This window comes from Rhinolophus hipposideros (assembly GCF_964194185.1).
Source record: "Rhinolophus hipposideros genome assembly, chromosome: 19".
NCBI lineage: Eukaryota > Metazoa > Chordata > Mammalia > Chiroptera > Rhinolophidae > Rhinolophus > Rhinolophus hipposideros.
The window spans coordinates 5,282,714-5,297,367 of NC_138065.1; the positions used below are offsets into that span (position 1 = coordinate 5,282,714).

The following is a 14,654-nucleotide window of genomic DNA, read 5'->3' on the forward strand; positions in this document are numbered from 1 at the left end:
AAGAATGACAGTGGTGAACGAAAGGCATACAAAATTGCCCACTCTAATTTTTAAAGGCCGGGAGCTCACTATTGACCATGCTGGAGGGCTGCCTGGAGTAGGCAATGACTAGTCTCATATAAGTTGGAATGAGATATCTGACTTGCCTGTCCTATTTCTGTCCTCCTTCCCCCGTGTGGCACCTTATACTTCATATTCTCTCTAATCCTCCCATCCTCCCCACTCCCACACCCTACCCCCACCAACACTCCTGGAATTTTGGACTTAGCTATTTTTAAAACAGTCAACTCAGTAGCCACCTCCCTCCCCCACTCAGCTGTCCAGTGCTCCTGCCAGCCATATACTCCCCCTTCCCCCCCACACCAGACCTCCTCTGGCTCCCTGACCTCACTGAGATTGCAGCCGATTTGGAGACCTGGGGGAGACATGGAGAAAGACGGGGATCCCCTGACTGGAGATGCCTAACAGAATAGGCAGTCATGGCTGGAGAACCGGATATCAGAGTAATGTTTGACCTCTGGAAACAGTAAGTCAAAATGAAATTGCAATTCCTTTAATAAGCTTTTGGTTTGAAGTTAAGACTTGCATAAAATTGCGACATCTACCTGGATGTCTCTGGTCCAAAAGCTAGGATCTCTTCCATGCTAAGGTGCCCCAATCTCCATTTCTCCTTCTGTCTCCTTTCTTTCTGGCCTCGGGCCTCTGCCCATTTGAAGTTTAATCCTCCAGTTCTCCTCTGGCAGTCTGAGCTCTCTTCTCATCTTGTTACCTCAAGACTTCTGATGAAGTGTCCTTCTTTCAGAGGAGTTTCCCACATCCCCCAGTCTGTGGTTTTCTCACCAAGGCCAAATATAGCCTCAGATGATTAGTCACTGATACTCTACCTTGCCCCTGCTTAGCAGTGCCCTCCACTTTGGGCTTCTGAGGGTGGGGGCCACTCCTTGTTGTAAATGATTTCTCCCCACATTCTAGTCCTGCCATCGTATTCTCCCTCCTGCATGACTGTTCCCCCCATCATTTCCTTACCCTAAGGGAGCTGGCAGGAGTGAGCTGACCCCTCCCCAAACTCTGTCCCCATCCAAAGCCTGAGAACGTCCAAATTTTCCAAGGGAAGATTAATGGAAAGAGTGATTCTTCCTGTCAGGTTTGAAATATTCAAGAACTGCGTGCTTGGGTTGCATCCCATTATCCCGCGAGAGAGGGAGACTTATACTTGCAGCTCTCTAGAATAGATGAAAGAGATTGGTTCCCTTTTCATTTGAATACGGAGGAGATGGCTATTCCACCCTTACTCCTTCTTGCTCAACATTCTGACACAAATGAATAAAAGAAATGAATGTTCCCTGGAAAGTGTCCCCTCCTGATGGGGAGGAGCAAATAAGAGGTATGTTTCTGAGGTATTTCCAGATCTTTATTCTACTGGGAAACCCACTGGAATGACTGAGATCTGATCGGTCCCCATGATTCCTCCTTTTTTGATATTTCTGCTGTTTGGTAGCTCAGAATGGGGCAATACAGTGGACTCTGCCCCTCCAGTCCACTCAACGTTCCTTCCACCCCCACCTAGGGGTATTGCATAAGGGACCTGAAAGTGGCCACAAGAACAGGGCACAGAGGCTTAACAGCCACACTTACAGTCTGCTTAACCTCTAGTCTGTTTATCCTCTTCCTGATCTTTCCAGATTCTCTTCACATCATCCTGAACAATCTTCACCTCTCCCCTTTCCTCATGCCCAGCCAAATTTCTTTTTTCAGACACTTACAGGTCGGCGGGTCAAAATTCACTAGGTAGGAGGGCCATCAGCTGGAAAGAACTGGAGCCCGGGGGAACCTGGCTGGACAGGTATGGGGGAGCCAGGCCAGTCCCCTAGTCCGCGGTCCCCCCATGGCAGTCCCCCAACTCTAGGCGCTCTCACTCTCCTGCTGCTGCTCTGTGGACATGGTAAGGCAGGGCTAAGGGAGGGTTTGGGATGCTAAGGGTAGGCTGTGTGGAGGGGTGGGCGTGCGTCAATTAAGAGATGGGTGCTGAGGTCTCACGTGCCCCACTCTCAAACAGGAACATGCTATTTCCCATTCAACTTGGGGAAGGCCACTAGGAAAGACCTGGGTGGCCAGGGACAAGAGATCTAGCGGGTTGACACACTTTTAGCAAAACTGAGTGAAGACAGGACTAGGGAGCTGGGGAGTGGGGACGGGAAGACCTTCAGTGGTTCTCGGAACGGATGGAACCCCCTGATGAGAAGTGGGAGAGCAGGGACCTGGGGACCGTCTCACCATCCTCTCCCTCCTACCCTCAGCTAATTCTCAGTGCAAGATCCTCCGCTGCAACGCTGAGTATGTATCGTCCACCCTGAGCCTCAGAGGTGGGAGCTCCCCAGGAGCGCTGGGAGGCGGAGACGGAGGCGGCGGCCGGGGCGCAGGGATGGGCTCGGGCGGCCTCTGTCGAGCCCTCCGCTCCTACGCGCTCTGCACGCGGCGCACGGCGCGCACCTGCCGCGGGGACCTGGCCTTCCACTCGGCGGTGCACGGCATCGAGGACCTGATGATCCAGCACGGCTGCTCGCGCCAGGGCCCCACGGCGCCGCCCCCGCCCCGGGGCCCCGCCCTGCCTGGCAGCGGCCCGGTCCGCTCGTCCGGCCCCCCCGCCCCGGACCCCTGTGACTATGAAGGCCGCTTTGCCCGGCTGCACGGTCGTCCCCCGGGCTTCTTGCATTGCGCCTCCTTCGGGGACCCCCACGTGCGCAGCTTCCACCACCACTTTCACACCTGCCGTGTCCAAGGAGCTTGGCCCCTGCTGGATAATGACTTCCTTTTTGTCCAGGCCACCAGCTCCCCCGTGGCGTCGGGGGCCAACGCCACCACCACCCGGAAGGTCAGGACTCGTGCTCCCCCAGGCCCTCGCATGGTGCCCCCACGGTGCCACTCCCTCCCACCCCCACTGGTCTCCAGCAAGGCTTCCTCCTCAACCACTCCCGCGTCGGGAACCACTCCCTCCCGCCAAGCACTTGCTCTTGCAAATCACTTCCCCTTGGTGGGAACTGCACTCAAATTCAGAAAACACTGAACAGAAAGTTGGGTGGGGGGGGAGCTGAGGAGCCCTGGGTTGGCGTTCCAGAAGGAAACCTTTTCCTTCTCCTGTGGGAGTGGCCCAGCGGGAGGCCAAAAGGCGGAGAGGGGGGTGAGCAGGGATGCGGCAACACTACAGCAAGAAAGAGAAGAAGGGATCCGGAGTGAGGGCCGTGCTAGGCCCGGCAGCTCTGCGGGAATCGGACCCCTGACTGGGGGGAGGGCAGGGCACGATGCCCTGCGCCCAGAATGACCTGCTTTCCCTCTTGCCTTCACAGCTCACCATCATATTTAAGAATATGCAGGAATGCATCGATCAGAAGGTCTACCAGGCAGAGGTGGACAACCTTCCTGCAGCCTTTGAAGATGGTTCTGTCAATGGAGGTGCCCGCCCTGGGGGCTCGAGCTTGTCCATTCGAACTGCTAACCCCGGGAGCCACGTGGAGATCCGCGCTGCCTATATTGGCACAACCATAATCATTCGGCAGACAGCTGGGCAGCTCTCCTTCTCCATCAAGGTAGCAGAGGATGTGGCCAGGGCCTTCTCAGCTGAGCAGGACCTGCAGCTCTGTGTTGGGGGGTGCCCCCCAAGCCAGCGACTCTCTCGCTCAGAGCGCAATCGTCGGGGAGCTATAGCGGTTGAGACTGCCAGACAGCTGTGCAAGGAAGGGCTGCCAGTCGAAGACGCTTACTTTCATTCCTGTGTCTTTGATGTTTTAATCTCCGGTGACCCCAACTTTACGGTGGCAGCACAGGCAGCTCTGGGGGATGCCCGAGCCTTCCTGCCAGACTTAGAAAACCTGCATCTCTTCCCCTCAGATGCCGGGGTTCCTCTTTCCTCAGCGACCCTCCCAGCCCCACTCCTTTCCGGGCTCTTTGTTCTGTGGCTTTGCATTCAATAATTAGGCCAAGCCCATTTGGAAATGATTTGGGGGAAGAGATTGGCAGGGAAGAACACAAAGAATCACTGAAGGAAACAGTGGGGCCTAGGAGACGCATGAAACAATGACATGGGTCCAGAGTCAGATAAGGCTGCAGCCCGGGGTGAAATGACCACAGAATAAGGATTCTGGATAAGGTTTCTGCATTCCAGACCTCTGTAGGGATTCTCCACCACTTTCCCCAGGCCCCTTCACAATAAGCAAATTGTTCCAGTCCATCCACTCCTGAGCGTACCCCTAGAAGTTAAGAGGTTATGGGGGTCCTGATGATCAGCAGAAAATGGAAGGATGGAAACTTTTAAGGGGAAAGAACTGAAAGAGGAACACACGACTGTTACCTGTAAGAAACTCAAAATCTAATGAGATTTTTCTCTTGGAAGGTGGAAAGAGGAGGAAAGGATTCTGGAAAAGAGTCTATTTGATGAACATATGTGGGTAAGATGTGTTCTGCTCTCTCAGATCAGAAATGCAGTGGGGCTTGTCTGGGTCTTAGGTGGAGGGAATCTCTGCCTCTGGAGAATGGTACAGACAGGAGAGAAACTACCATCCCCACCTCTAACTAACCTGTTATTAAAACTATGAACTCTTCACATCCTCCTCTGTTGCCTTATGTTGAATCTCTTTACAGGTGCTTGGCTTGGAGTGAAGGCAATGGATTCACTCCACTAAGAGGGCTGAGAAGCATCAGATACCGTTTCTGCCCTCAGAAAGGTTACCAGCTGGTAGGGAGACAAAACTGACGCACATGAAGGAGGGATGAGTGTGTAAATTATTCACTAAATTCTACGCGACTGAGAATTCAGATGGGAAGATGGTGGATGAGAACTCAAGAAATAATAAGTAATAAGAGGTGGCTGAGGAGATGGGATTTGAAGTGATCTTTGATGATTGGGGAGGGTTTGAATTATTAATATTAAGGACCTTCCAGGCAATGGAAACCTCTGGAGTTATGAATAGATCCATGACCCAGTGAGGAAACCCGCAACACTCAAATGAAGTAGAAAAGAAGTAATGGGATGGAAGGGCAGAAGCCTGATTATGAAGCTCCTTGAAAGTGGGGCCAAGGAGTTTAAATTCAATTAACAGCTAACATTTACTGAGAGCTTAAAACCTGCCAAGCAATGTTTTGAACACTTTTAAATTATTCACTCATTTAATGCTCACAGCTCTCTAAGGGGGTTAATATTCTCCTCTCAATAGAAGGAAACTGAGGTACAGGAAGATTAAGCAACTTGCCCACAGTCATACAGCTAATAAATGGTAGAGCCAGAAACGAAACCCAGCCATTTGGCTCAAGCGCCTTAACTCTTAACCACTACACTACCTTGTCAGGGTTCTCTGTCATGCTTGTAGAGCTGGGCAGGAAAGGGGAGCTGCAGCGGTGGCTGCCACCACACAAAAGCTGCTTTTTCCTTGTCATATGAAACCCAAAAGGGAGAACTCAGGGGCGGGGAGGGAGGGGACCCAAAATTGAAGGACTCGAGTTTGTAGAAGAGAAGACTGAGAGTAGAGGCTGTTCTAGTCCGAGATGCTCTAGAGTGACAGTGCTCTCTCTATAAGACTACGAAGGATGTAACTTGCACATTCAGTATTTCCCCCTTTTTCCAGGCCTCAGTCTCCCCCTTCAGGGACTCCACCATCTAGGGCCTGCCCTTCATCTAATCACATACTGACGCTTATCTTCGCCCTCTTCTCTCAGTCTCACTCAGCTGACCATATACACACTGTCCAGTGCTTACCAGACAGTGGCACGCTACCTGCTCTGCCACTTCAAATTCCCTTTGCAATTCTTCATCCCCCACTCTCTCCTCTCCACGTCCTCTAAGGACCACAGCCACTCTGCCATTTCCTCAAAGCACAGTCTCTCTACTTTCTGAAATGATTGTCAGCTAATCTAGAAAACAATCTGATGGAAGAAAACGGGAGGAAGACTACCTAGGGCTCTGCCCCCTTCACTAACAGATAACATAGGCATTCTGATTCAAAACATCTTTTTTCAGAAACTGCTCCTTATATTGGTTCTCTTAACTCAAAAGTAATTTTATCCCTCAGGTGTAGGAATTTCAAGTAAGTTAAGAAGAATTCATAGCCAACTGGTGAATGAGATTCTTTTATGGCACCTGTCATGTAATACTGCTTCCTTTGCCAACATTTAGGGTTAGCTCTGTTACCAATGGAGCATTTAAAAGGGGTAGCTCAAAATAAGTTACATGAAAAGATGCTCAACATCATTAGGCATTAGGGAAATGCCAATCAAATTAAAACCACAATGAGAAAATACTACAAAACCACTAGAATGGCTAAAATTAAAAAGCTTGACCATATCAAGTGCTGACAAGATATGGAGCTTTCACATGCTGCTGGTGGGAATGTAAAACAGTATAACCACTTTGTGAAACAATTTGGCAGTTTCTTTAAAAGCTAAGCATACACTTACCATACATTCTAAACATTCCACTCCGGAATATTGGCCGAAGAGAATGATGACATGTATCTGTACAAATGTTCATAAAAATCCTGTCTGTAATTAACCAAAAACCGGAAACAAGCCCAATCTCCATCAACAGGTGAATGGATACACCTGTTGTAGCAAATCCATACGGAGAATACAACTAAGCAATAAAATGAAATAAACTACTGATATACAAGTACACAACAACATGATGAATCTCAACATAATGAGAGTGAAAGACGCCAAACAACAACCAAAAAGAGTACATACTGTTTGCTTGATATAAAATCACAAAAAATGAAAACTGTAGTGACAGAAAAGAGATCAATGACGGCCTGGGGTTGGGTGGAGAGAGGGGGGAATGGATTACAGAGGGACATGAGGAAATTTGGGGGAGTAAACATTGTTCATTATCGTGAGAGTGGCAACAATTTCATGGGTATACATATGTCAAAACCCGTGACATTATACGCTTTAGACAGTGTGGTTTATCATACATAATGTATGCCCGATAAAGCTGTCATTTTTAAGAAAATGGGCAGCCCACCTTTCCCTCTTCCTTTGGTGGGTCACAGGAAGGCTTAGAATGACCGGAGCATAGAAAGAAAGACTAGAACAGACTTTCCTTCTTCTAGGAAAACGGAAAAGAAGGGGATGACGGCGTAAGGGCAGAGAATGTTTAATGATTTTACATTCTTTCTATCACAAGGATTATATTCCTTTCTCCAGACTGTCATTCTCTAGGTCAGAGACCATAGAAAAGACATATTCCGGTTTAAAAACGTGCACCCTGTGCCTCATAATTCTGTCTTTCCACTCCACCAACAGTCAGCAGGTGGCGTTGGTGACTAAGAAGAATTAGTGGGGATGGAGTAAGTCTCCAGGAAAAAGAAAATTAATTTCTTAGCTTATCTGATATGTTGCCCATTTGAAAGAAAATATTAATAAGCATTTGGCAGAATTGGCATTTCAGAAATAAACTGAAGATAGGTTCATAGGAAACTAAATGAATTGTTTAAATAAATTATAACTTCACAACAAAGGGTTGTTCAAGACACGAAACAATCAAAATACTCTACCTGGCTCCACATGGATATTATTTACACAGTGACAATAATGTAAACACTGCCTATTGATTTAGTCAAAATTGTGATATAACGATTGGGAGGATGAGGGAAGAGAAAAGGGAAGGTAGGGATACAAGGAGATGTAAAATGCTTAACATTTCAATTACTATAACAAACAAAAAAACAATAGACATATCTAATATTTCCAAACTAAGAAATGAAAGAAGGAATATATGGTTTAGAAATACGAAGTAAATACCGGATGAAAAAGCTGAAGGAACTGGAAGAGATGATCTCAGTCAAGGTACCGGAAGACTGCTGGTTTTTGTATAAGCATTAAACACTACGTGATTTCAACTACATTATAGTAAATTATTTTGACCTTTAAAAGGGAGGGTATTTCCACCTTGGATGTCCTGAACTTTTCCCCTTCACTTCTTAAACTTGTGGCCACCTCAACCACTTCTCAGATCCACCCAACCCTTCCCAACTCACTTTACCTCACCTTGTATGCTTCATGGCAAGTTCTTTCCCACATTTCTTCTCAAGGAAACAGAAGTCATTTCCATGGTCTGCAGCAGCACCTGAGGAGAGGAAAAGAAGGCAGAACATTACAAAATAAAAGGCCTTCCTTAAGTTTTCTGCCTGCTTCCAAACCAAGTTATTCCTCATCCTCCCAACAGTTAAAGGGAAGGAATAAATTAAATATGTTTCCTGAGATAAAATTTGTGTGTGAATGGAGAGTGGGAAAGTGAAAGAGAAATCAGGAAGGATAACTAGATTCTCCACTATGGGCTATTTTGTAATCATTCTTTGCTAACGCTGTATCAAAGAACTAATATTTTTAATATCCAGCGTTTTGTGTAATCAGTCTTTGATACAGCACTTTTCTTCTACTCTGACCTCTGAGAAATTAGTAAGTCAGATTTAAAAAAAATTAATCAGCCTTTTCATTTTGCCTTCTCATCCCACCTTACCCCAGCCAAGAATTGAAAGGCCGTTTACTGAAATAGAAAATGTTCTGTCATGGTTTTATGTTCTCTTTATGGAGGTCACTGACCTGGACCTACCACAGCCAACCCTACAGCCAGGGCAGTACCGTCAGCTTCAGAGAGAAACCAAAACCAGAAGGATGAGCAATGGCATGGGTTATTTATGCTACACATTAGCTGATCAGGCTAAAATAATCCTGTGGATTGATTTTTGACCCTTCTGTAGAATTTTTGAAGCACCTAAACTATGCCAGACCCTAAGACAACATGGTTCCCACCTTTGGGGAGCTCAGTTTGCTGGGAAGGAACAGACAGCTAAACAGATAATCACAAGATAAGTGATCAACATCATAACATACAGAAGTATGTCCAACATGCTGTGGGAATATAAAAACGGTAACAATTAAATCTGCTTGGAGAAATCTTTACCAAGGAGATGACTTTTTAAGAATCAGAGCTGCTCTAGTGGAAAGATCTGTGAGCCACAAATCAGATGATTTTTGTCCTAGCTGTGTGAACTTAGGCAAGTCATTTGAGCTCTGTGAATCGCAATATACATTCTACAAAACATCTGCCTGCCTATCTAGTGAGAATCAAATGTTTGTGCAATTGCATCATAACACACATGCGTAGCTGGCTCTACGTACACTGTAAATGTTAACAAAGAAAGTATTGTTAAATGTTAGTCTGGATAAAAAACAAAAAACTGTTTTAATATGTGGTTTCTTCCTCTCAGTCGTAAACACCACATTCCTTCCTCCACTTCTTTTTCTCCTAATCAAAGAATCATCTTCACCACTCAGAGGAGCAGTTTGGGTCAAGTTTCAGGTCTCAGAAAAGTTTGTGTGTTTTTGAGACAATTCTTGGACGAAGGATCTTGACAGTACATTCATTTACCCACTGGGTGGCAGGGCTGAGCCAACTGGATCACTGAATTGTGTAAGAAAGAATTTCTCAGAAAAAGGGAAGTCGGGCTAAGTACGAAATGTACCATTTTCCTCATATTTATAAACATCAGCACAGTCCAATTTTCCCCTCATAGAAAAACAAGTCATTACCTCTCACCTCCTTACCGCCCTAGGCTTTGAAGAGGGACTGGTTATAAGTTACAGTATAGCAGAAGGAACTCAAATTCAAGTTTAAAGCCTAACACTGATAAGAAACAATACTAAATTCTGAATGAGTGGCAGATTCTACTCCCGACACATACCTCTATTTATCAATTCGATTTGTAGTTAATAATATATTTACTCTATGAAATGTACTCTGCTAGATGCTATGAAGAATACAGAGATAAAAAAAAATACGGACATAGTTCCTGCTCTCTAGGAATTCCTTATCTAAGAGAGAAAAGGAAATTTACATGTAAGTTCTATGTGAGAAATATAAACAACGTGCTATCGAGTACTCAAAAGAGAATGAGATCCTATTTGGTCACAAGGTGAAAGATGAAGGGATTGGGAATCGAGAAAGGTTTCGTAGAGGAAAAGTCATTTAACTGTCTACTGAAGAATGGGAAGGATTTCAAAAAGCAGAGATGGGAGGAAAGTCAGGCATTCCAGGTACAGAGAACAGCATTTTTAAAAAAGGCAGAGAAGGATATATTAGGGGAACACTGAGTACTCAGTGTTAATAACATTTATAGTGTATGTGGAGCCAAACACTGAAGTTTGGCTGAGACATAGGGTACATACAGGAGGAAATAGTGGAAAATGAGACTGAAAGTTCCGTTGATGCCAACCAAATGTGAAGGCTTCAAATGCCAAGTTGAAGTATTTGAATTCAATTGTTAAGCAATGGGTTTTCGAGCCTCGCAGAAACAGACTGGAACTCAATTTTGTTAGATTAGTCATAAGGCTATAAATTATAGCAGAAAGATCAGTTAAAAGCTATTAAAATAATCTCGGCAAAAACTAACAAGAACATGAACCAGAGTGGTGGTAGTGGAATAAGAAATCAGAGATGCATTCTAGAAACACTGGAAAGGTGACCTCTACAGAATTTCCTTTGCTAGTTGACTGGATGTGGGGAATGTCAGAGAGGAAGGCATCAAAGACAACTCCTGGATTTTAAGCCTTGATAACCGAGGGAATGTATAATAGTTCCATTTGAAAAACAAACAAAGCAGGGAGCCCTGCGGTTGCCATCTGCTCATGGGGCCTGGCCATGGCACTGTAGCTCTCCTGGGAGCAAGGCATCACACCAAAATCGTAGCAGAATTCTTCTCATTTGGCATCAACGGCATTTTAGATCAGTGTGACATACGCATACGTCCATCTGAAACCTTTACTCCAGTGCAGAAATACGGACTCACCTTACTTGTAACTACTGATCCTGAGGTCATGAAATACCTAAATAATGTGGTGAAACAACCAAAAGATTGGTTACACAAGTGTTCAGTTCAGAAACTGGTGGTAGTCATCTCAAATACTGTAAGTGGTGAGGTCCTTGAAAGATGGCAATTTGGTATTAAGTGTGACAAGAAGTCAAAGAGGACAGTGCACCCAGAGAAGTCTCAGAAAGCTATCCAAGATGAAACCGGTTCACTGATCAGACAGATCACAGCTACCGTGACATTCCTGCCACTGTTGGAAGTTTCTTGTTCATTTGATCTGATTTATACAAAGATTTGGTCGTACCTGAAAATGGGAAGAGTTGGGACCACAGTTCATTACCAACTCTGAGCAAGTCTGTGTTCCTTCCTCGCTACCACAATCCACAGAGTAAACAGCATGGTGACCTGCAGAATCCCTGTGAATGACTGAAGATGAGATGAGAACAATAATGCAATTCTCAAATGTGCTTTTCCTGAAACCAAGTCAAATGTAGTTCATATGTTTTATTTCATTGGTTAATTTTTAGATGTGGAAAACTTAATGCATTTTACTGAACTGTGCATAACTGTCCCATTTTTTGGTACCTGTTTAACTTTCCAGAGTGTTGACATAATTTTTTGTATACTGTTCAAAAGGGAACCAGCAGATTACATCAGCACTGTAATGTCAATTCCTTTTAAAGGTGGTCACTATAGACGGAACTTTTCCTATAAAGCTAAATGCCTTCCTAAATCAGAACTTATGGTTAAGTAGTTTGACTCAGAATATAGGTAGGGAGATACCTAAATATGAAACACCACAAAACAAGTCTGAATATTCAGAATGTTTGTTTAGGTCCTAAAGTAACAGATAAGCCATAAATAACAAAATATTGCTATTAGGTCCTTTTGTCATTTACTTCATTTGTATAGTTTCCATATTGAAAAAACACCTCCAGTTATTTGATTTTAATTTATATAATTACACCTACAAAGCTATCAATATTTCTGCTATTTAAATTCTGGTGATACAGAACTCAAAAATGTCTTTTTGTTTTATACAATCAAGCTTTAAATGACAATGACAAATAAAGTTAAATATGTATGTTCAAAAAAAAAAAACAACAACGAAGGGAAGAACTGAGTTTGAGCACAGGAGGAAGATTATGAATTCCATAGTGGACAAATTAAGTCTGAAATGCCAGCTGGAATTTTGGAGACAGACTAAAGGTATAGATTTTATACAAGTGGTGTACAAATAGGCTGTACCGAAGAGCAAACTTAAAAACAAAAAAGGGAGAAGGACCAAAGACAAGCCCTTGAGTAAAGCTTTCAGGGGGCACAGAAAAAAGGAATTGCTACAAAAGGAGAAAAGGATAAAATCCAAAATTTTTGAAAGATGGCAGTTTTCAAATTATACAGGAGTCAAGGAGAATGAGGCCTAAGAGACCACTCTGGTTTCCTCTGGAAACCCTGAAAAAACCATTTCAGTGGTAGAAGTCAGACTACAAAGGGACAAGTTTAATCAACAGAGAAAGTGGTGTAAGTTATTTATTCTCTTAAGAAATGTTACAGGAAAGAAAACAGATGTCGCGATAGCATTGAGAAGGTATTAAGATTTTTTTAAATATAATAAGGCAACTTTAACAAATATCTTAAATGAGTCTGCAATAGTTCTGAATAAATTAATTCATCTCTTCTCCCCAGCTTTCTCTGAAGTGGGACAACTCCTAGACCTCCATTCTTTCCTCACCGTAGTAGAGAAATAGACCCAATACACATGAAATTTGGTCTTCCAAATGAGGTGGGTTTTTCGGGGGTTTTTTTTGGTACAGTAAACATACGTATTAGTTTCAGGTGTACAACATAATGATCCAATATTTATACATATTGTGAAATGATCACCACAATAAGTCTAGTTAACATCTGTCAATATAATTACCGGATTTTTTTTCTTGTGATGAGAACTTTTAGAATCTATTCTCTTAGCAACTTACAAATATGCGATGTAGTATTTTTAACTGTTATACATTACATCCCCAAGACTTATTTTATAACTGGAAGTTTATGCCTTTTGACTTCCTTCACCCATTTCACCCAGCAGCCCCCCCCCCTCCTGTGGCAACAACCTACCTGTTGAGATGAGGTTTTTAATAATTAAAGCTAAACTGAAAAAATAAAAATACCCTCACAAAGTATCCTAGAGACAAGAACTCTAGATTAAGTATTAAGAAGCCTGGGTTTGGAGAGTGACTCCACGAGCTGTTTGTCCTAGGGCAAATCGCTTAAATAAAATAAGGGAACTGTTGTTGTTTTTTAAAGAATGTTAGTGTCGTCTTTATCTCTAGAGCTTTATGTCTTGCCCTGAATCCTTTATACTGAAGATCAAACAAGATACCATGTGCTTGAGCACTGCTCAGGTAGGACAACATATTGAAAAGAGTACATCCAGTGCTTTAGATCAGACACACCTGGGTTCAAGATCTTGCTCCATTTACAAAATCTGTGACTTCTGGCAAAGTACTTAACCCTTTGAGCCTGAATTAATCACCCCTGAGTCACAGGGTTATTGTGAGAATTAAATGAACAGTGTAACCTTAAATCCTTTCTGGAACAACATGACAGATGAACTTACAAATAAAATATCATTGACATAATTATGTAAAGGACTTTGTCCATTACAGGTGCTCAATAAATGCATTTTGAACTCAAGATGCCACACAATTATTAATGCATTCTTATTTGTCTGAGTTAGAGGCACACACACACACACACACACACACAGTTAGGGAGTCTCAGTTCCACACTACCTTTCAAACCTTTATTTGCCTCATATCTGGAGGTGACAGAAGTGATTTAAAGGACAAAGAAAGGGGTTTGTTTTGCCTTAGGAACCGAGTCTTTAGAGGTCTTAAAGGTTTTCAGGCCAGAGGTTAAAGAAAAGAGAAGTGCAACCAGCCTCTTGTCTCTAACTGGTGACAGAGTGCTGAGGGCACTTCCCTCCCTTTGGCTTCACAACTCAATCACCTCTGGGAAGGCAAACAACAGTCACCACCTTGTTTCCTGTTGGCACTGGGACTGAAGAGAGTGGGGAAGGAACAGGTAAAGATGATCTCACTTGCAAAACTCCTGCACTCAGCTCTACTTAGCTCCTGTCCCTTTTCTCCCCTGCACCCCACAAGTGTTTGCACCCTATTTTCAGGACAGGAGTTTACAAGATTCCTTCTTCCTTCCAATCAGGAACTGAGAAAGAATCAGGGGGCAGGCTTTTATCAGAATACCGGGCTACTAGGTGAAAGGTCGTGAACAACCCTGTCCAAGAGAGCTCCATTTCAGAACATGCCTTGGCCACAAGCCTGGTAAGGCAGCTGCCCGCTGCCAAAACAAAATAGTTTTTTGGCATTTAAGGGAACCCAGACATAACAGAGAGCAAACAAGTAATCTGTACTGAATTCTGCAAAATGGGAAAGAAAGAAAAAACTGAAGCCCAAGAGAGGAGCTTAGAGCAAGACAGAATCATACTCAGATTTTTTAAAACTCAAAAATTCAGCATTCAGAGATGTGCCCAAATAAATATCAGCATTCACTTTTTCTAAGATGTCCCAAATCAACATCACCCTGATCTATTAGGTTGGTGCAAAAGTAATTGTGGTTTAAAAGGTTAAAAATAACTGCAAAAACGCAATTACTTTTGCACCAACCTAATATTACTACTCTGGCTCTCCTCCCATCCTCTCAAAATGTACATGGGTACATATCACAGAGTTTAACAATATTGAGTCATGTATTTCTTTGTAAATATTGTGATATTTCACATTTATG

General features: G+C 43.8%; 1 protein-coding gene and 1 pseudogene across 4 annotated transcripts; both read left to right on the forward strand.

Annotated features, from left to right (window-relative positions):
- Positions 1-392: 392 nt before the first annotated feature.
- Positions 393-5,288, forward strand: HJV (hemojuvelin BMP co-receptor; the record flags this gene model as incomplete). 3 transcript variants are annotated; one of them, XM_081025281.1, is made up of 6 exons in its annotated part: positions 393-526; positions 1,756-1,942; positions 2,298-2,872; positions 3,345-3,584; positions 4,388-4,442; positions 4,636-5,288. In XM_081025281.1, the coding sequence occupies exons 2-5, from the start codon at positions 1,846-1,848 to the stop codon at positions 4,427-4,429; spliced, it is 954 nt and encodes a 317-aa protein (XP_080881407.1). In that variant the 5' UTR covers positions 393-526; positions 1,756-1,845. The 3 variants fall into 3 exon arrangements, with proteins under 3 accessions (XP_080881407.1, XP_080881406.1, XP_080881408.1); XM_081025280.1 differs by lacking the exons at positions 4,388-4,442; positions 4,636-5,288 and having other exon boundaries at positions 3,345-3,968; XM_081025282.1 differs by lacking the exons at positions 393-526; positions 4,636-5,288 and having other exon boundaries at positions 1,598-1,942; positions 4,388-4,604.
- Positions 5,289-10,671: 5,383 nt separating this feature from the next.
- LOC308487249 (mitotic spindle assembly checkpoint protein MAD2A-like) lies at positions 10,672-11,283 on the forward strand (annotated as a pseudogene). Its single transcript has one exon. The product of its transcript is annotated as a mitotic spindle assembly checkpoint protein MAD2A-like (transcript).
- The last annotated feature ends 3,371 nt before the right edge of the window (positions 11,284-14,654 follow it).